The 19,604-nt window shown below is 45.7% G+C and overlaps 1 protein-coding gene across 1 annotated transcript in view; it reads left to right on the top strand.

The window, feature by feature from the left end:
* The window catches only part of LOC120375052 (minichromosome maintenance complex component 3 associated protein), a 74,965-nt gene extending 56,103 nt beyond the window's left edge, over positions 1-18,862 (top strand). Inside the window, exons 20-29 of the mRNA XM_039495638.1 lie at positions 1,178-1,312; positions 3,969-4,122; positions 5,120-5,378; positions 5,791-5,888; positions 8,034-8,424; positions 9,404-9,661; positions 10,994-11,123; positions 13,822-14,019; positions 16,213-16,363; positions 16,864-18,862. Of these exons, the coding sequence (XP_039351572.1) occupies positions 1,178-1,312; positions 3,969-4,122; positions 5,120-5,378; positions 5,791-5,888; positions 8,034-8,424; positions 9,404-9,661; positions 10,994-11,123; positions 13,822-14,019; positions 16,213-16,363; positions 16,864-17,022 (1,933 nt within the window). The 3' untranslated portion in view covers positions 17,023-18,862. The remainder of the gene's footprint in view (positions 1-1,177; positions 1,313-3,968; positions 4,123-5,119; positions 5,379-5,790; positions 5,889-8,033; positions 8,425-9,403; positions 9,662-10,993; positions 11,124-13,821; positions 14,020-16,212; positions 16,364-16,863) is intronic.
* Positions 18,863-19,604: the final 742 nt, after the last annotated feature.

The raw sequence follows: 19,604 nt of genomic DNA, 5'->3' as shown, positions 1-19,604 counted from the left end.
AAAACCAGGATCCCTGCCAGTCCTTGTGGATATTTTAAGAAGTCATTAACGTGCAGCTGCAGACATCTGTAACTTAGCACATACATGGTGGAATTCATGAACTCTGTGATGTTCCCCTCTGGTTGACAAAAGAGAATTCAGTAACTCCCAAACTAACTCAACAAAGTGGACAAAAATGGTCAAAGGCTTTCACCCTTGTTGAGGGGAACGGAATAAATCAGGTTGGAGTTTGGAAGCAGACTGCTTCCTGAGACATGGCAAAAAAGCTAGGGAACTTTTCCAGATTAGTAAATGACGTTTTAAACAACCCCAAGATGTTTGTCCGGTTAGCCCCAAAACTTACCCAAAAAATTCTCTTTTGCAACCATATTGCTCATGAAATTTCAGACTATTTGACATATGGTGAAAAATAATAAATATAGAACTTTGATAGGATGCTGGAAAATTGGATCAGTGAGTTTAAAGGCTTCTTTACTGGTTCCTGGGAAAATGCCATAAACTAATAGCCAGTTTTCTCAACGTTGTTTGAAAGGATGCCAAAAGAACCTACTCATTCATTGTATTCTCTAAACCCACAGGCACTTGCCTCTGTGGGCTTCTTATAAACTTCAATACCTGGCTTGTTACAACATCAAAGTCGTCAGGCACAGTGGGGGAGAGAGTGGGGATGTGCATGTGATCCCGCAAAGCAAGACAAATCTTGTGGGCCAGATTCTCAGCTGGTGTAAATCAGTGTAGCCCTTGAAGTCAACTGAGCTGTGGTGATGTACATCATCTGAATATCTAGTCCTGTAGGTCTTAGACTTCCTTGCTTTGAATGTCCTTATAACTCCTTTATGGAAAGCAAAACGTTTTAAGAAAACATTTACATTAGCTCTTAATTTCATCAGACTGTAACTGCATTCGTTGAGTTAATGTTCACAGCTTCAAAATGTTGCTTACCTTGGCACGCAGCTGCCCAAACAGCCACACTGACCTTTCAAGAACAGCCTATAGTCCATCTAGCCCAATACCCTGTTTCCCAACAGTGGCCAATGCCAGGTGCTTCCAAGGGAATGAACAGAACAGGGCAAAAATCACTTTTTAAAAAAAAATCTAGTTTAGGGCAAAAAGGAAGAGTCATTAAAAAAAATCAAGATATTTAGTTATTTTTCATATACTTTTCACTCTTTTTAAGTGATGCAGCATGGACACCCCTGGATCTGCCTTCACTGATCCTTGAACATATTCCAGTTCAGCGAGAACAGATCTTTTGGAAGGTGCTCTTGGTGTTGCCGAGTTACGAAGGATGTCCAGCAGAGGATCCCAGCCAGTAAGCAGAGGAGCCAGCCGGCGTTTCCTTGCATGTCGTGGAGACAGAATGGAGGAGGGGATGGGTTTGTACTGTCACTGAAATGTAGCTCCCTATGTCCTGGGTAGAAAGAAAGGCAATGAATGACAGGACAAAGGGGTGAAATATTGGTCAGTAGAATGTCCCCTATTTATTTAACTAAATCTTCAATGTGTTCTAGCTCTGCTGCAGAGGGGTGAAATTCCTTACCCTTTGCTGGAGATGGAGCCACATTCCCTTTCTCACACCTCACATCCTGTCATAGATAAATACCCCCATGCCCTAAGACTGCTGTTACATACCCCATACATTAAAAGCATATTAACATTGCAAAGTCAAGCACTTGAAATCCAGGAAATGCGAGAATTGAGAACTTTAATCCTGTTCCAGGTGTGTATGGGTTTTGATGCAGTCTTGTCCAGCTTCACATAGGAAGTCTGGCAGAGAGTGGGAGTAGAACCCATCTCTCTTGGGTCCAGTCCAGTGCCTTCAACCCAACAGAATCTCCTCACAACTCTCTACCCCATTCACTGTCCACCCTGTGCACTGAATGAGGCAGGGGTCTGTGGAACAAACATGGAATCATAGTGCATATGCACAACAGGAATGAATTAAGGTGGTATGTGAAACCTTTATTTTGACATTTACTAACTTGGAGTGTTTGACTTTACAACATTAATGTTCTTTCATTGTAGTTTTCTGTGATATTTTCTGTTGATTCACTGATTTGAAGGCCAGAAGGAGCCATTGTGATAATCCAGGTGTTGGCAACCTTTCAGAAGTGGTGTGCCGAGTCTTCATTTATTCACTCTAATTTAAGGTTTCGCATGCCAGTAATACATTTTAACATTTTAGAAGGTCTCTTTCTATAAGTCTATAATATATACTAAACTATTGTTGTATGTAAAGTAAATAAGGTTTTTAAAATGTTTAAGAAGCTTAATTTAAAATTAAATTAAAATGCACAGCCCCCCGGACTGGTGGCCAGGACCTGGGCAGTCAGAGTGCACTGAAAATCAGCTTGTGTGCCGCCTTCGGCACCCGTGCCATAGGTTGCCTACCCCTGTGATAATCTTATCTAACCGCCCATGCAACACATGCCATACAATTTCACCCAACAGTTCCTGCATCATGCCCAGTAACCTGTGGTTGAACCTGGAGCGTATCTTTTAGAAAGATAGCCAGTCTTGTTTTCAAAGCTTTAAAATGATGGAGAATCCACCAGGCCCCTGGGTAAGCTGTTCTGTTGGTTGATTGTCAGAGGGGTAGCCGTGTTAGTCTGGATCTGTAAAAAGCAACAAAGAGTCCTGTGGCACCTGCGTCTGACGAACTGGGCATTCACCCACGAAAGCTCATGCTCCAATACGTCTGTTAGTCTATAAGGTGCCACGGGACTCTTTGTTGCTTTTTATTGGTTGATTGCCATCCCTGTTTTAAAAAAATAAAATTGCCCCTATATGAAACGCATATGTAATTTCCTAACTTTTTACAAAAGCTAACTGTAAAAACCGAAATTCCATCATGTGGGACAATAGCAACCCCATATTGACCCCTGCAATGGTCATCAACGAGTTTGCAAACAGGACAGTTGGATTCACAGCCTGGGCCAATAAATGGTAGCAGTAATAGTCTGTTATCCCCTATATGAATCAACCACTAGCAGGAGATGTATGACTCTAAGAGCCCTTACTACCGAGGCATCCGGTGCACTGACTCTCAGCAGGCCAGCCAACTCACTGCCCCCAACACTCTGCTGTCATGATACTTATCCAGAAGGTATTGTGCTAAGGTATCGTCTGAAGGCTGGTGATTAGTATAATTGTAAAATGCATGTGTCAGTGTTATATGTGAAGTTCTGACCTCCTTCTGTGTGATGTTACTAGAACATGTTCAAGACCAGATTGTCTAGTCTAGGTAAAGGTGATTAAGAGATCTGTCCTAGACAGAGGAATGTAGGTTTACCTCCATTAATATATTACAGTATCGGTAAATGAAGCCAGCAGGGGGTTATCCTGATCCTGAGGCAGAGAGTTAGCATAGTTCCTGCACCCAAGAGAGAGACAGGGAGGCCTTCCTGACTTGTAAAACAAAGCCAGTCCCTTTGGGAATGTAAGCAACAGAGAGACTCCATCTTTATCCTTCACCTTAGGAGACAAAAAAACCAAGCGATCTGTTTTCTCTGATCTTCCTATGGGATGTTGGCCAGTAAAAGCTGGAAAGGGGACTCTGTGAGAGAAACCATCTTGAACAAAGACTATCTTTCCAGATGCATCCGACGAAGTGGGTATTCACCCACGAAAGCTCATGCTCCAATATGTCTGTTAGTCTATAAGGTGCCACAGGACTCTTTGCTGCTTTTACAGATGCAGACTAACACGGCTACCCCTCTGATACTATTTTCCCCTAACTTCATTCACAGAAGCAGTTAAGCCATTTTTCTTGAATGAATGAATGACCAAACGAACGTGAGGCAGACATCTGGCATGGAAAGTTTTAGCCCAAATAGTTAAACTTTGGCAAAGTTCTAAGCAACTTAAAATTGGGATTTACAATGGAGAGTGGTCGCTTAACTATAGATTTTGCTGCCAGTGCCACCTATCATATCAAATGAAAAAGATGGTTTCTTTTTTGTTCACAGGGTACTAGCGGATTGGTTGAAAGTGAAATTTATGGGAGATAAAAGATCAAAGGATATGATCTCCAACACAGAGGAGAGAGTCCAGACACTTGCATTGTTTAACTCTCTTGGAATGCAAGGAGATCGGGCTGTTTGTATCAACTTGTGTGTAAAGGTACGTTAGAGCAGTCTGTTAGCTGTGTGCTGCTCCCTGGTCCCATCACCTCTCTGATGCTAAGGAATGCTTTGCCAAGGCTATTAGCGTGTGGTGTCATCTGCAAGCTCATCACCATTTACAAAGTCGGATCAGTCAGGGAGTCTCAGTAGTTCATTTTTTTTAACCCTATTCAAAGCCGTATAGTCCAGTTTAGCAGAATTCAGTTTTTATTTTTTCTTTTGTAATTTTGATGGATAATATCAATGTTTATTTTAAAGCCTTCAAAAAAATTTCATCTTTTTAAATCTTCACAGTTGTGGCAAAATATGGGGGCTCAGGCAATGGGGGTGGACAGACAATAATTATTTAATGACTGTAGACATTGAGACTTAAAACTTTATAATTGCTAAAATGCAAATTGTCAGCATAATATTTCAAAATTTTAGCCTTGGATGGATGGATGGAAATATTTTCCCATTGGTTTGTGTGCGTGTGTACAGCAAAATTGGACTTTATAGACATTTATCGATAAAAAATCATTTTCTAAATTGTATTTTTTTGTGAAAAATGGTTTGAAATTGAAATTGATTTTTTAATTTTGTTTTCCCTATTTTTTTCCTTTCCTTTTCCTCTTTTTTCTTTTGTTGTAATTTTTTTTCTTTTTTTCAGTCCTTTTCGAGAATTGAAAACTGCCATGTGATTGGATAATGAGGGTGCCAAATTCAGGTTCCCCGGGCAGCTTTAATCCTGGTGTTTCCTAGCTTTTGCGTGCTTGACTTGGCCACCTAACTAAAATCCCTTCTCTACACGCACATATCACATAAAAACGTCATAGGTGTATGATGTGCCCGTATTCCATGTCTTGCTCGTTTTTCTCTCCCTCCCCTACAAGCTCTTTTCCCCCCTCCCACAAAGTTCCCAGGAAGGAGCCTCCCATCAGAAATGCCATTGCTGGCTTGATCTCCGAGCCCCTCTTGTTTGCTGTAACTGAACTGTCTCCTTTGTGCTTGTGCAGGTGGCCCATGGCACCCTCAGTGACGCGCAGCTTGAGGGGGCTGAGGCACAGAAGGATCTGCTTGGAACGAGTGGTCTTGTTCTCCTGCTGCCCCCTAGAGTGAGGAGTGAAGATGTGGCTGAGGAGGATGTTTACTGGCTTTCAGCTTTGTTGCAGCTGAAACAGCTCCTTCAGGCAAAGCCTTTCCATCCAATAGTACCTCTGGTGGTTCTAGTCCCTACGCGGGGAGAAGAGGCCACAGAGAAGGAAGTAGAAGAGGGTATGTGATCCTCTGTGCCTTGAAATAACTATTAATATTTAGGATTGTGCCCAAGGCAGAGAATGAGCAATAAATGTGTTCCTCCAAATGCAGCATTTGGCTAAGAGCTGTAGATGTGAGACGGAAGGATCCTCTGATCTCTAACACAAATCCAGAGAGCCTGAGGAAAGAGACTGTAAACTGAAAAGCCAAACCAAATATTAGGATTTATTTTTTTTCAAGGGTTTCAGTTTTACTTTGCATGTAATGTTTTGTTGCTACAGTGTGGGAAAAGAGTGGGGCTGTCAGAGAAGCAGTAAATCTCTGCTCTCAGTGCGAATAGGCTGAATAGGAGAACTTCATTTTTTTTTCTGCTGTCTGTGTATGAATAATGAAAAATGCTTCTATTTCAGCTATTGCTTTTCCTTTAAAGGTTTGATGCTGCAGGATTTGATTTCAGCTCAGCTGATTTCAGAATACATTATTGTTGAGATTCCAGATTCTATCAGTGACTTGCAAGGCACCAACAGGGTAGGAGCAGTAGTTCCAAAATTAAATATTCAAAAGCTTATCACTAAGGTCTCTACTACCTTAATTGTTCACATTGGGTGAGGAATGTTCTCCACATTGTAAATAACTCTGCATTTTAAGCTACCACTCTGAGTTTTGTTCTGTGGGTTGTTTTTCCCATTGCTAAAGCTGAGCTTTATCATAGTTTGTGCACAGAAGACTTAGGTCCTACCGAACCAACCTTTGGCCAGAGCGGGACTTGGCTAGAGTTATGTTTCAGAAGATATTGTTCTTTAAAATATTAGAAAATAGCACAAACATTTTCAGCTAAGGCTCCAGCCCCAACCTTAACTCTGCCCCTGCATTTTGCCCATCCGCCAATATTCCTGCCTGTCCTCTGCGCATGGTCTGGAGACCATATGTATGGAGTCTGTCTTCAGTGGCAGGATAATATAATCCACAGCTGTCTCCAGCTTATATTGGCTAAAGGGGGCATGTCTGCTATTTAACCAAACAATGTTATGGTGGATTAAGGGCAAACCTTTGTATCATAGAATTGTAGGAGTGGAAGGGACTTCGAGAGGTCATCCTGTCCGGACCCTTGCCCTCCTGGCAGGCCTAACTATTATCTAGACCATCCCTGACAGGTGTTTATCTAACCTGCTCTTTAAAACCTCCAATGATGGAGATTCCACAACCTCCCTAGGCAATTTATTCCAGTGCTTAACTTCCTGGACAGGAAGTTTTTCCTAATGTCCAGCCTAAACCTCCCTTGCAGCAATTTAAGCCCGTTGCTCCTTGTCCTAGCCTCAGAGGTTAACAAGAACTATTTTTCTCCCTCCTCCTTGTAACAACCTTTTATGTACTTGGAAACTCTCAGTGTTCCTTAGGATTTGCGTCCTGAGCTGGAAAGGATCCTGTGCAGGTCGTGCTCAGCTGATAGTTCTGCGTACTCTGTTCACCTCCCAATACCCTCTACATTGAATGGGAGAGGTGCTTTTGTCCTTCTCCCCACACAGAGGAAAGGGGAACTAGTCTGGCTGCTTCCATAACAGAGCCTAAAGGAGTCAGAATGTACCCAGTACATTTCCTGTTCTTCCAGTCTGCGTTTTACATAGAATAATAGACTCTGAGACTAGAAGGACCATTAGGACCATCTAGTCTAACCTTCTCTGTAACACAAGCCAGAAGCCACCCAGTGGTTCCTGCATGAAGCCCAGGAGCTTGTGTTGAGCTAGAGCAGGTGTAGGCAACCTATGGCACCGGTGCCGAAGGCGACACATGAGCTGATTTTCAGTGGCACTCACACTGCCCAGGTCCTGGCCACCGGTCCAGGGCGCTCTGCATTTTAATTTAATTTTAAATGAAGCTTTTTAAAAATTTAAAAACCTTATTTACTTTACATACAACAATAGTTTAGTTATATATTATACACTTATAGAAAGAGACCTTCTAAAAATGTTAAAACGTATTACTGGGACGCGAAACCTTAAACTAGAGTGAATAAATGAAGACTCGGCATACCACTTCTGAAAGGTTGCCGACCCCTGAGCTAGAGGGTGTCTTTAGGAAAGACACTCCATCTGGATTTAAAGACTCCAAGTGACAGAGAATCTGCCACAAACTTTGATGATCTGCCCCAGTGGCTAAATTAACTTTTCATAACATCTGCACCTTAGTTTCATTGTGACCATGGCTGAGTTCAACTTTCAGCCATTGGATCTCATAATGCTGTTGTCTTCTAGAGCCCTTTGCTATCAGATAGCTTCTTCCTGTGTGGAGAATTTCAGACTATTCCAGTCACCAGGGCCGAGTTCCAGAGAGTCGAGCCATGCTGCCTGGAATGCAAAACCCCATTCTGGAAATCATCAGTTGGGAACGGTCACCAACGGATTCTGTGCCAATATCTGTTTTCAGCTCTGACCTTGTGTGGGGTGGGAATTAAGGTTGTTTCATGGAGGTAGAGTAAATTAATGGTGCTGCAAAATTTAGCAATTGCTGCTGTGAATGTCCCAGTTGTTGCTGTGGGATTTGTTCGCATTGTACCATGGACTATGAAACCAATGGGGCTGCAGGACTGAGTCCTTAGTGTCACTAGTTAATATTGAGCAGAGCTTCTGAAACGGCCTGGCTGACTGGTTTGTTCTGTCAATGTTTGTGCCATAGCTCTCCGAGGCAGTGCGATGGCTGCTTTCCCAGTGCCCCAGCTCCCCAGAGCTCGACTGCCAGACCCTCCAGCAGTTCATCGAGGATGGGGTCAGCCGTGAGTTCAGCGGGCGCTTCTACCATGACCAGAAGGAGAGGCGTTTGGCCGGCCTGCCCTCCCAAGAGCCCAGCGCTATCATTGAGCTGTATAACAGCGTCCTGCAGTTCCTGTCTGGGGTGGTTTCCTCCGAACAGCTCTGTGACCAGTCCTGGCCTGTCACTGAGTTCGTGGAACCTGGCGGCAATAAGCTGCTTCCTCACCTCCAGTGGAACACACTGGATCACCTAGGCTGGCTGAGGAAGGCCGTGCTGTCCTTCCAGATCCCGCACATGGACCTTCCTCCTCAAGGGGGTATGTAGTTCGCACTGGGCAGAAAGCTGCATCTCAAGGCGCTTTAGTATCAGGAGACAAAGTTTGTCCCTTTGCCAACAAATGTCTCTCCCCTTACATTTAAAATGTGCTTCAGCCTTTTTGTATCAAAATCTAGCCATAAATCTCATGGTTCGTTCCGTACCCTGAGTGCATGTGTCTCCTGCATTATGCACATTAGCCTGATCATGATCTTTGCTCAGACTAGGCCAAGCCCTGGAGGGGAGGGGATTGCAGCAGGTTCAGACTGAGGTGTATCAGCAGAGCTGAGTTAGAGGAAGCCTTCCCGCAGTGTGGTGGACTGGCCATTGCTGCTCCTCCCTGACTGTAATACCCAGTGCAAACAGTTACTCAGTGGAGGTTATGCTAACCAATTGCAGATCGAGGGACGTGATCATTCCCCTCTATTTGACATTGGTGAGGCCTCATCTGGAGTACTGTGTCCAGTTTTGGGACCCACACTACAAGAAAAAAGTGGAAAAATTGGAAGGAGTCCAGCGGAGGGCAACAAAAATGATTAGGGGGCTGGAGCACATGACTTATGAGGAGAGGCTGAGGGAACTGGGATTGTTTAGTCTGCAGAAGAGAAGAATGAGGGGGGATTTGATAGCTGCTTTCAACTACCTGAAAGGAGGTTCCAAAGAGGATGGATCTAGACTGTTCTCAGTGGTACCAGATGACAGAACAAGGAGTAATGGTCTCAAGTTGCAGTGGGGGAGGTTTAGGTTGGATATTAGGAAAAACTTTTTCACTCGTAGGGTGGTGAAGAACTGGAATGGGTTACCTAGGGAGGTGGTGGAATCTCCTTCCTTAGAGGTTTTTAAGGTCAGGCTTGACAAAGCCCTGGCTGGGATGATTTAGTTGGGAATTGGTCCTGCTTTGAGCAGGGGGTTGGACTAGATGACCTTCTGAGGTCCCTTCAAACCCTGATATTCTATGATTCTATGCTGTTTTTGTCCAGCTCCCTGGCGTCCTGTCTGCTCCATGATTTTCCAGTATGTATCCCAGATCACCAGCTCTCCCCAGACCCAGCCAATACTCCATTCTCAAGTGGAGAATCTGTTGAGCAGAACCTATTGCAAATGGCGGAGCAGGCTGTTTGCCGGCTCAGGAGGTGATGGACCTGCAGTTGACGAAATCCCCTGGGATGAGATCTTTGCGCTGTGCATTGATCATAAACTGAGAGACTGGAAACGCCCCCGGCTGCCTGTCATACCAGGTATTCAGTGTTCTGGGGTGGGCTGGTCTGTGCTTTGTTACATACTGCTCTCTTGTTCTGTTACATTTTCACCGCATTGCTTGTGGGCCCAGCCCCATGGTGTCCAGGGGCAGTGTATAGCCCCTGGGAGGGCTGGGCTCCCCATCATTCCCACTGCTCTCAGCAGCGGTATGATTGTGGATGTTTCTGCATTTGCTGCACATCCATTGGCCAGCTGAGCCCCTGGCAAGCTAGACTCTGCCCAGCATTGCTCCTCATGTTTGCAGGGAAGAATATGTCCAGAACCTCTCCAGTCCAGTCCAGATCCGATTACGCTATAAGCTAATTTTGGCCTCAGACACTTAGCTCTATTCAGATTAGCAGCGGTTCCATGCACCTTTCTGAGGGCAGGATTTGGCCCCAACGTTGAAACTGCCAGGCATTGTTTGCCCGGTGACATTGTTCAGCTCTTGCTCAGACTTGTTGCCAGTGACCATTCATCTACCGTGCCTCCCTGCAATCTGACTCCTGGGTTCAGGCACTGAGGATGTGCTCTGAGAATTGATGATGGAGATCTAATAATATTAGCACATCCTTAGAATTAGTAGTATCACCGTTTTGCCGTACTCCAGCAAACAGATAGAAGGATAAAATGTGGATGGTTGTTCGGTGTGGTAAGGGAAATGCAGAAAGAATTAGCTTATTGGTGTGCTGTGGGACCTAGATGTGAATATCCTCCCTGAAAGGTGTGCAGACGATTGCAAATAGAGCAGGCTTGAGAGGCTGATGTTACTTTTCAGGGTGTCTGCGAGTACACGGCCAACACATCTCAGCCTAAGGTTCAGAGCAGGTGGGTAAACTCTGGTGACTTGCTAGTTTTAGATAAACCGGTAAAGCCTGCTGCCATGAATAAGCATTACTGGCGAGAGGAGTTGAGGCACAAATGTCCTTGGGCCGACCTCCTTCCAGAGAAATTGCAGATGGATTCAATGTAAAAGGTGTTTTCTGCATGAGAAACACCAGTCTACATTTCAGTGTAAAAATATCTGTTGCTGAATTGAGCATCGATGCCTTGCACATGGTGGGGTTGGGTGCACTGGGATGTTAAAAGTGAAGCTAAAGCAATATTTGACAGTAACCCCAACAATCCGATCTGGAATTTCCTGGATATTGAATCAGGCCCAAAAGGCACACTCCTGCAAGTTCTGTCTGTTCAACAGAGCTAACTCCTCGCAATCTTCAAAACTTAAGGTACAGTTTCCATGAGCTATGTTTTAATGTTGTATTTCTCTTGAAGCTGAAAGCCTGTATTGATCCTGACTTGATCTTTAATGTTTGTGTGTTTGTCTATAGAAGCAGTGAGTGAAGATGGCCAGATATATGTCTATTTCTTTAAGGAACATTTAAAAACCTTCACTCTTCCTTTTTCATGGGAGCAGGCCAGACTGCAAACACAGAAAGAGGTCCAGCAGGGACACACAAGGCAAGATGATTTTTTAAATGTGTCATGATAAATAGCATGACTATATCTTCATGAATTGCACTGACATAGCTATTTGAGTAGGCACTGTACAAATTTGGAAATTGCACAGGGTCTTCATGATTGCACAGGGTGGGTTTTTGGTTTTCCCAACGCGCTTCATATTTCTATAATGAAAAATGGATACTTTCTTTGGAAAGACATACTACATTACAGCCCTATCCAGAGATCACAGTGCAGACTTGTTAGGTTTTTCCAAAGCTTCTCTCATGTCTTATGATGAAATAGATTAAAGCATTTTAGCTGTTACTAAACATGAAATGATTTACTTCTGGCTGCACAAAATATGGAGGAAGATAATGTTAATTAGGGGGTCTGGTGACATCATAGACCACAAGGGTAATAGCCTTGACAGAGTGCTAATTGTATGTCACTATTGTATCCAATGTCAGTATCTGTTACATGTCTGTTACAAGCTCTGCTGGGCGTAAAGGAACTGTCCATGCTGTCTTCTCCATCAAAATTAATTACAGGTTGTGTCTTGCAGCACCAGAGCTCTTTGGCCTATTCAGAAGAGTGAATGCCTTTAATGAAATGTTGGAAGGCAGGATCCCATTGTGCTGTTTGTCAGCCTGGATCAAAAGCTGCTTTTTATTCACATCCCTTATTTTAAATGTATTTCCCAGCAGTTGCATCCCAGAGGAGGCTCTGTCCCTTGCGTGCAGGATGGAGTGGGAAAGGGCCCTTTGATAAGAAAAGAGCCAGAGGAGCTGACTGTAGGAGCAAGTGTGTCAGGGGCACAGAGCTGGTGTCTGGGGCGGGTGGTATCCCTCTAGAGGAGCGAGCCCCTAGCAACCTACTCACCACTGTCTTGCTGTCTCCAGAAGGGATAGGATGAAGCCAGTGGCTAGCGTTTCTCGGCAGAGTGCTGGCTGCACTCGGGTGTGGTCTACACTACAAAGTTAGATCTATGCATGGCAGTTGTGCGTGTGCCTATGCTTAAATTTGTCTCCCACCAATGTAAGCACCCCATTACTCTGACATAGTAACACCAACTCCCCGAGAGGTGTAGAATCACGGTCAATGTACTTTAGTCAACCACAGTGTGAGTGTAGACACTGTTCCTTAGATCAACTTTAACTGTCCTCCAGCAGCTGTCCCACAATGCCCCACACTGACTGCTCTGGTCACCATTGTGAACTCCACAGGGGTCATGTAGACAGAACCTCCCCTTCCCCGCCAACATTTAAAGCCCTGCAGATTTTTAAAGTTCCTTTTCCTGATAGCCTGGTTTAATGAGTACACTGAGCAGCTCTCCATTGTTGAGTTCAACTGACCATGCTCCAGACTCGCTGCTGCCTGGAGTAGTCAGGAGATATTGGCTGTCCTGCACCTGTCAGGAGACAGAGCTGTGCAGACACAGCTCTGAACCAGGTGAAGAAACATTGACATCTACAAGCAGATTGCTCAGGGGATGCAGGAGAAGGGGTATGACAGGGACCAGCAGGAGTGCCGTGAGAAAGCCAAGAAGCTGCAGCAGGTCTACCAGAAGGCCAAGGAGGTCAACTGTTGATCCGATGTGGGGCTGCAGATCCGCCACTTTTACAAAGAGCTGCACGTCATACTTGGCAGAGACCCAACCATGGTCACCTCACAGCATCCTAGATACCTCCGAGGAGCCCAAGTCATAGGCCCCTGCTGTGAACAGAGAGGAGGGGGTGGTGGTTGGTAAAGAAGAGGAGGAGTGTGCGGGACAAGCAACCGCAGGATCCAGCTGTGCATTGAGCCAGGACCTGTTTGACTCCACTGCAGTTCAGCCAGTCGAGCATGGGTGAGCCTGATGCAGGTGAAGTGGCTCCATGAATGCCACCAACAGCCTTGAATTGGTTCGCACGATGACCCACAGCCATCTGTCCTCCAGGGACTGTCATGTCTCCACTGGTTCAGTGGGGCTTGCTGCTCTGCAAATACTCCTGTGCTCGCAATGCTCGTGACAATAGTGCAGAGCTGTGTGGGCTCCATGCTTCTGTCAGAGATGACAGACCGTGAGAGAGGCCACACGGATTTGTGGCATTTTGAAAAAAGGTGCAAAAATTATGGGAAATGGACAATATTCTAGAAGAGAGAGAGTTGCAGACTGGGAAGCAGACCCCTGCGTGGCTCATTTAGGCCCCACCGTACATTGCCAAAACTTCCTAAATGACAGTGTGCTGAAGAGTGGCGAGTTGCACACTGAGATACCTACCCATGGTGCCCTGCACTCTGCATCGACACAAGCACTCCTGACGAGTACGTGCACCGCCAACAGACGGCGCCAGGTACGCACCTGCCCAAGCGCTGTACTAACCGTGGTGGCTGTACGCCAATGTAACTTGGGTCAGCGTATGTTTGTAGCACAGACATGGCCTCAGAGTCCAAGTAGCATGCGCTGCCTCAGGCATCTTTCCTTAGATGAAACCCACTCCTGAGTTGGGGCCCACAAACTCCTTGCCCCACTCAAATCCCATGTTCACTTTATTCTCAGGACCTAAGAAGCATGTGGGTGATGCAGAGGCCTCGTGCTGAACCCTCCATACAGGGGGATTTCATCCCCAGCAAATGTGATTATTTCCTTAGTTCCTGCTATTTCTGAATTCCAGCCAGCCAGGAGCGTACTGGCTTTGGCTTTCCTCCCTCCCACTAAAATACTTTCCTCTTCCAGGTCAAGAATACGCTCTCCTCAGTCATTTGCGAAACATTATCCCATTTTGCTGCCTCGAACTGAGCATGTCGTCAGCCTGGGGGATCAGGAAACGAGGATTCCCAGTGCAGCAGATCTAACACACGTGGCCTCGGCCCAGGAGTGCCTCCCAGAGCGCCTGGCTGCTAATCTGGAGCTGGAGAAGAGAGAGCACAGGAGGTAAGTGACAGGAACAGCTGCACAGACCTTTCCTAGCAGACTCATTACTGGCTTTGCAGGGTGCTGGGGTTCATGAACAGAGTGTTGGCATCTCTGTTGTATGAAGCTGAGCTTTAGTGGTTTCATGGAGGAACCCAGATTATTGCTGACAATCTCTCCTTTGCATAAAGTTGCAGTGTCCTCCTTCCCCCTCCCACTCCGCTCCTCAGCTATCAGAAGCAGGGCTGGTTCTAGGGGCAGGTAAGCAGACCCTGGGCACCAGTGTCTTGGGGGTGCTCAGCTGCTTTTTTCCTTCAGCCGCTTGGGAGGTGGGTGCCAAAAATGTGTTCTGCCCTGGCCAGCAAAACAGTAGGGCAGAAACATTAATCACATGGGCACTGTGGGGTTTGGGGTCCAGCCAATGGCTGTCACCAACAGTAAGACCATCAGTACTATAACAAGGGTGAGTGCAGCAGAAGAGGAGGAATTTCTGTGAGCCCGCAGGGTACCAGGAGCGAAATCACAGAGCGTATCCCATGATTCTTCGAAAGGTGTGATCCAGATCTCAGCACGAGCCCTCGTGCTATTGCATGCAGTTCTGCCAGTCATCAGGCCAGGCCTTCTGCTCTTCCTCCAGCCCTCCTCTCTAGCTATGGGAACAGTTTGACATCTGAGGCTGGATCCCTCCACAATGCCGTGTCCTCGCCTTAGTGGGTGAAGCACAAGTGCTGCTGTGCCGGACACAGGGAAAGGTTGTTTGACTGGTGGGCGCGCTCCATGCTGCATGTCAGCCAGTTGGAAGGGATTTCTAGGGTAAAGGCAGAGTGCTCTGTACATCGCCCGTCACTTCACCTTGCCATGTGCAGTTCCTTGTCTGTGAAAGCAGGAGAAGATTAATGTATCTCCCTGTTGTCTCCCACTGACCTTTTCTGTCTGGGATCCTGGAACAGGTTAGATAGTACATTGGGCTGTTTCCCACGTTTAGCTGAAGGGATCCATTTCTCTAAAAGTTCCCAGGATTTGGCATCTTTCATTGCTCTGAGGAAGCCAATAACTTGAACTCTGATCTGATGGCTAAGTAATACTCCAAGAATTTGGATTCCTCCAGTGGCATTGCTAATCCTGATTCTGAGCACTGCTTTTTTTCTTCTTCTGTAGTGACTCTACCCAGCTGAGCTGATGGTTGTTGTGTATCGTTTGCTAAGTGAGGTGTTGTCCTATATAGTTTAGGATCTATTGGTATTAAAGCTTGTTGTATGAGCCATCTGTACTAGCATCAGGTGTTCTCCCTTCCCATCTTATCTACTTATGCTGGCGTGGACAGTCAGTGTGTCTGGGGCGTGCTGTCTACCCCGCTCGGCAGTTGAAGTACTGATTGGATTGGTGCCTTTTCTCAGGATGAGTGGGAAGAAGGGGGATGGTCTTCAGATTAGCTGTTTTAGGATTTTTTCCTTACAGCTTTTTCTGCAGTCCACTTTGCTTGAATTGAACCACACTGTGTGTTCAGAACATGGTGGATGGAATGATTGATTACAAGCAGAGCCCACACTCCTGGCGCGCTTAACTCTGCTTTCATCCCTGCCTCCTGGATCATTTTAAGGGGACGTTCCCTTGTTTTTCTATATCTGTATCTCTATCACTGTCAGTAAACTCAGGGGTCAGAGGCTTCTCTCTGAACGTCATCAAACAGGAATGCATTGAATGGGGTCTCTGAATCTTAGACTGCAAACCTTCACATAGAGGCATGCAGAGGATCCCAAATCAAACACCTTACGGGTTGCTAAGAACAAACTCACTTCTTACACTCAGGCCAGAATGAGTCTCATGAGTTAATTTGGGGAAATGGTCATTTAGTTTGGAATCCAACAAGCTACGGTTTGAACTGATTTTCTCTCTGCATATTGCCATTTTCAGGAGCCATCCGTTAGATTTAAACGTCCTTTGAAAAAACTGCCTAGGCTCATGGCAACTGAGCGTCTCATCGATGCCATCATGATTTAAAAACAGAAACGGTGCAGTTACCCCTTACCTGAGCCATGCTGGGCTCCCTGAACTTCTGATTTGTGCAGCGTCACTGGGGCGCTTGGGTTGTCGGTCAGACCTGATTTCCTTTTGTGGTTACATCAGCCATGTGAATGCTTTGGGCAGAGAAGCACAAGGTGTATAAAGCTGAACTGCAGTTTGACTTGTGCCTATGACCTTGTTTCTGTCTAGGTTTGAGGAGCAGCTACACCAGTGGTTAGCAGAAGACTCTGAGCAGCTCCCATGCTCCTTGTCTCTTCCCCTCTACCTCCCTCAGAGCCTGCTTTGTACACCTCAGGTTATCCATCCACTGAGTGAAACGCCCACGTCTCCATGTCCACAGGTAAAAAGAGAACTTGATATGGGAATAACAGATATTTCTCATGGTAGAATTCCAAGTCTGTGAATTTCTCAAGAGAGAATTTCTGCTTGCCTAGCAGATGGGCTCCAGCTGTCCTGGACAAGTGGGCTGCTGTGAGCATATTTCCCAGAAACACAAGGTTAGCCTTGTGTTTATATGCGATATTAAACATGGGTCCTTCTGATCAGCCCATCGCATTGTCGCTGTCCCCTTTGCTATTGTGCATAGTAACAGTGAGCTGCGGTGTGGCACAAGAGAATCAGCCAGCCAACACTCCACTCCATGGAGTTAAAGGTGGGAGCTGGGTTGTGAGAGTGCTAGCTAGGCCCCACCCCCCTGGGAAAGGAAGTGCTCGGCCAGCACCCTAGGAGATTGCTGGTTCAGAGGCCAAGCTGTCTGAGGAGGTAGCAGAGGGCTAACTTTCCCTTGTTCCTGTTGGACAAGTGATTCTTTGACAGTAGTGCATCTTTCCCTCTGGACAGGCTGGAAGTCATGTGGAGCATGGGCATCTGGTGGAGGAGTCCAGCACCTCTCTGTCAGACAGACTGAAACGCTTACAACGGCTGATCAGAGCTAACAAGGAGGAGGAGATTGCCTGTGAGCTTCATCTATCTGCCCTGCTGGACATGGTGGATGTTTAACTGGGGTCCAGGCCAGCATGTGGAGCAAGAGACCTCACGGCGGAAGATTGTCCAGGATGTGGGGTCAGACAATCAATGTCCCAAAGCAGGTGCCTATGCTAGAAACTACGTCTCTCGGCCCGGGAGGAATCGTGGCAACGTACACTGGACAAGGATGGATCTTGTGCACCAGTCCCTCCCCCTGTGGAGGGGGTGTCTGCTCACAATCCCTCGCCTGCCCAGACCTGCATTTCTTGCAAGCCCATGTCTGGGTTTTGCCTGGTGTCCTCCAGCGCTATGATTCCTTCACACTAAGCTGTCCTATCCCACAGGTGGGGAAACTGGTTGCATCATGACAAGCAGTGCGTCAGCCTTGGTCTGTACATTAATGTTCTCTGTATAAACGCCTCCTCGCTTGCGTCCCTATGACACCCCCGCAGAGAGGGGTAAACTGATTGCCGTTCAGATGCTCAGTGCCTGCTCAGCTTCTGCACTGCCAGCCTCTTGGTAGTATAGTAAGGCTGCTGAGAAAACTGTAGGCTACCAGACTGGCAGAGTTAACACTTTAGCCTGGGATTGGATTTTGGTCTTTGCTGAAATGAGAACAAGAAAATCCTGCCAGTGGGTGTACAAGAAGAGCCATTCTGCTGGAATCATACAGCTCAATTTGGTTTCACTAAAAGAATGTCGTAAGGTAGGTTAGTCCTAAAGTCAGCGAGGATCCTTAGGTAGGAACAGTGTGACTCTAATCCGAACACTGCCAGAATATAGCTAGAAGTCACAGGCTGAGCAGTTTTGTAGTCTGTGGAAGTTGTTCTGTTCTAGTCTGCTTGTTTTTTATTCACGGTTCTGTTGCCTTTTGAGCCCAACTGCCCATCAATATCTCCTCCCTGGTAAAGAAACATTTGGAGCACAGTTCTTGTTCTGAGTAATGCTCCATGCAAGGGGATTCTGTACTTTGTGGCCTATGTTTCGTTATGTTGCCTATTTATGGCAGATACGTACTGAAAGAGCTGCTCCCCCCTTGTGGGGAATAGTGTACTGCTGAGAACCCAGTGCCTGGGATTTTGTTTTCAAATAGCACAGGGGCACTGAGGAAATCTCTAGCAGCTGCTGTTTCTCAGCTTCTCATGAGGTTCTTGTTTTGAAAGTTGCATCATTTTTATTTTAAAATAAAAGTATTATCTGCAGTGAACTCCTGGGACAGCGTGTTTTATGTCAGTATTCTGATGGAAGGATTTGTTCATGTAAGAAAACCAGATTGTTTCAAGCTTGGATTGATCAGATATCCTGAAACACGGGTATCAACAGGTTTAGCAACGAGCAGCTTCTCCTTCTTGCCCACCAATCAGAAGTCAGTTGCCTATTTAAACATTTGTATTTAAAATTCTCACTGCTCCCCAAGCATTCACCCCCTCCCGCTCCCAAGTTCCCACATTTTTCCCAGTCTCTCTTTTTAAAGTAAAGCTTTTTATTTGTCCTTAAAATGCCATTAGTAAATTTGGTTTGATCTTTTAAGCTAAAGATCTGCTGATAAAAACTGGAATATGAGGGTTTAAAAAAATGTAAGGGAGGTTGTGCTTGAAGGCTGTTCTTGCTAGTAAACTCTTCCTGCAGACCATGGAGCTAGGTTTGCATTATTTTTGAAACAGACTAAAATGAAATTAACCAGTCCACATGCATTGTGCTCTCAGTAATGGCTCACTAGTAATGCTGTGGTTGATCTGCTCTGCATTTACAGTTAGTGATGTAACACTGTAAAATGGAATCAAGAAACCTGGGCACTGTTTTTGAGATCATGCTTTCAGCTATGTACCAATGTAACCTTTCTATGTATATAATAAATTGTAAGTGACTTAAATTATATTGTCAATTTATCACTACAGAAAAATGCTTCATACTCTACATTGAATGCATTTTCTTTGCATTGAAGACTTGTAGTGTCTACACTAGAAATGCTACAGTTTCACAATTGCAGTGCTGCAGCTGTGCCACTGTAGTGTAAACACTTCCTTCAGCAATGGGAAGGATTCTTCCTTCACTGTTATGAATCCATCTCTCCGAGAGGCAGTAGCTAGATCGACAGAAAAACGACCTAGCAGTGTCTCCACCGAGGCTTAGGTTGGCTTTACCACGTTTCACAGGGTGTGAAATTTTTCACAGTCCTGAGTGATGTTGCGAAGCTGCCCTAACTTTGCAGTGTAGCCTAGATCTTTGAAAAGATAACCCCAGAGTTTTAAGTGTTGACTATGCCTAATTGCTGAGAGATGATAAAGCAAATAAATCTCTTAGCATATATGCTGCAAATGTTTGTGTTGCTGCGTTGGGAAATAAAAGGGAAAGCTGGAGCAGCTGTATCAATTTTCAGGACTTGATCATTGATATTTAAATAAAAAATAACCTCGGACTTGTCAGAAAGCTCCCCCCTCACATCCCAGCCCTGTCTCAGCTGGACTCCTCTGGCACTACAGACCTCCTGGCTTAGCCTGAATTGTTTCCCAAATATTGTGTTATGTTTCTGTCTATACTGGTGACGTTTTCAGGGTTCCTAATGCTCACCTGAGTTCAGGGGAGTGTGAATGGTCAGCTCACTCTTCCACTGT

Source organism: Mauremys reevesii, linkage group 11 (genome assembly GCF_016161935.1).
Source record: "Mauremys reevesii isolate NIE-2019 linkage group 11, ASM1616193v1, whole genome shotgun sequence".
NCBI classification, from domain to species: domain Eukaryota; kingdom Metazoa; phylum Chordata; order Testudines; family Geoemydidae; genus Mauremys; species Mauremys reevesii.
The sequence above is the reverse complement of the archived record's forward strand: the minus strand, read 5'-3'. Positions and strand labels throughout refer to the sequence as shown.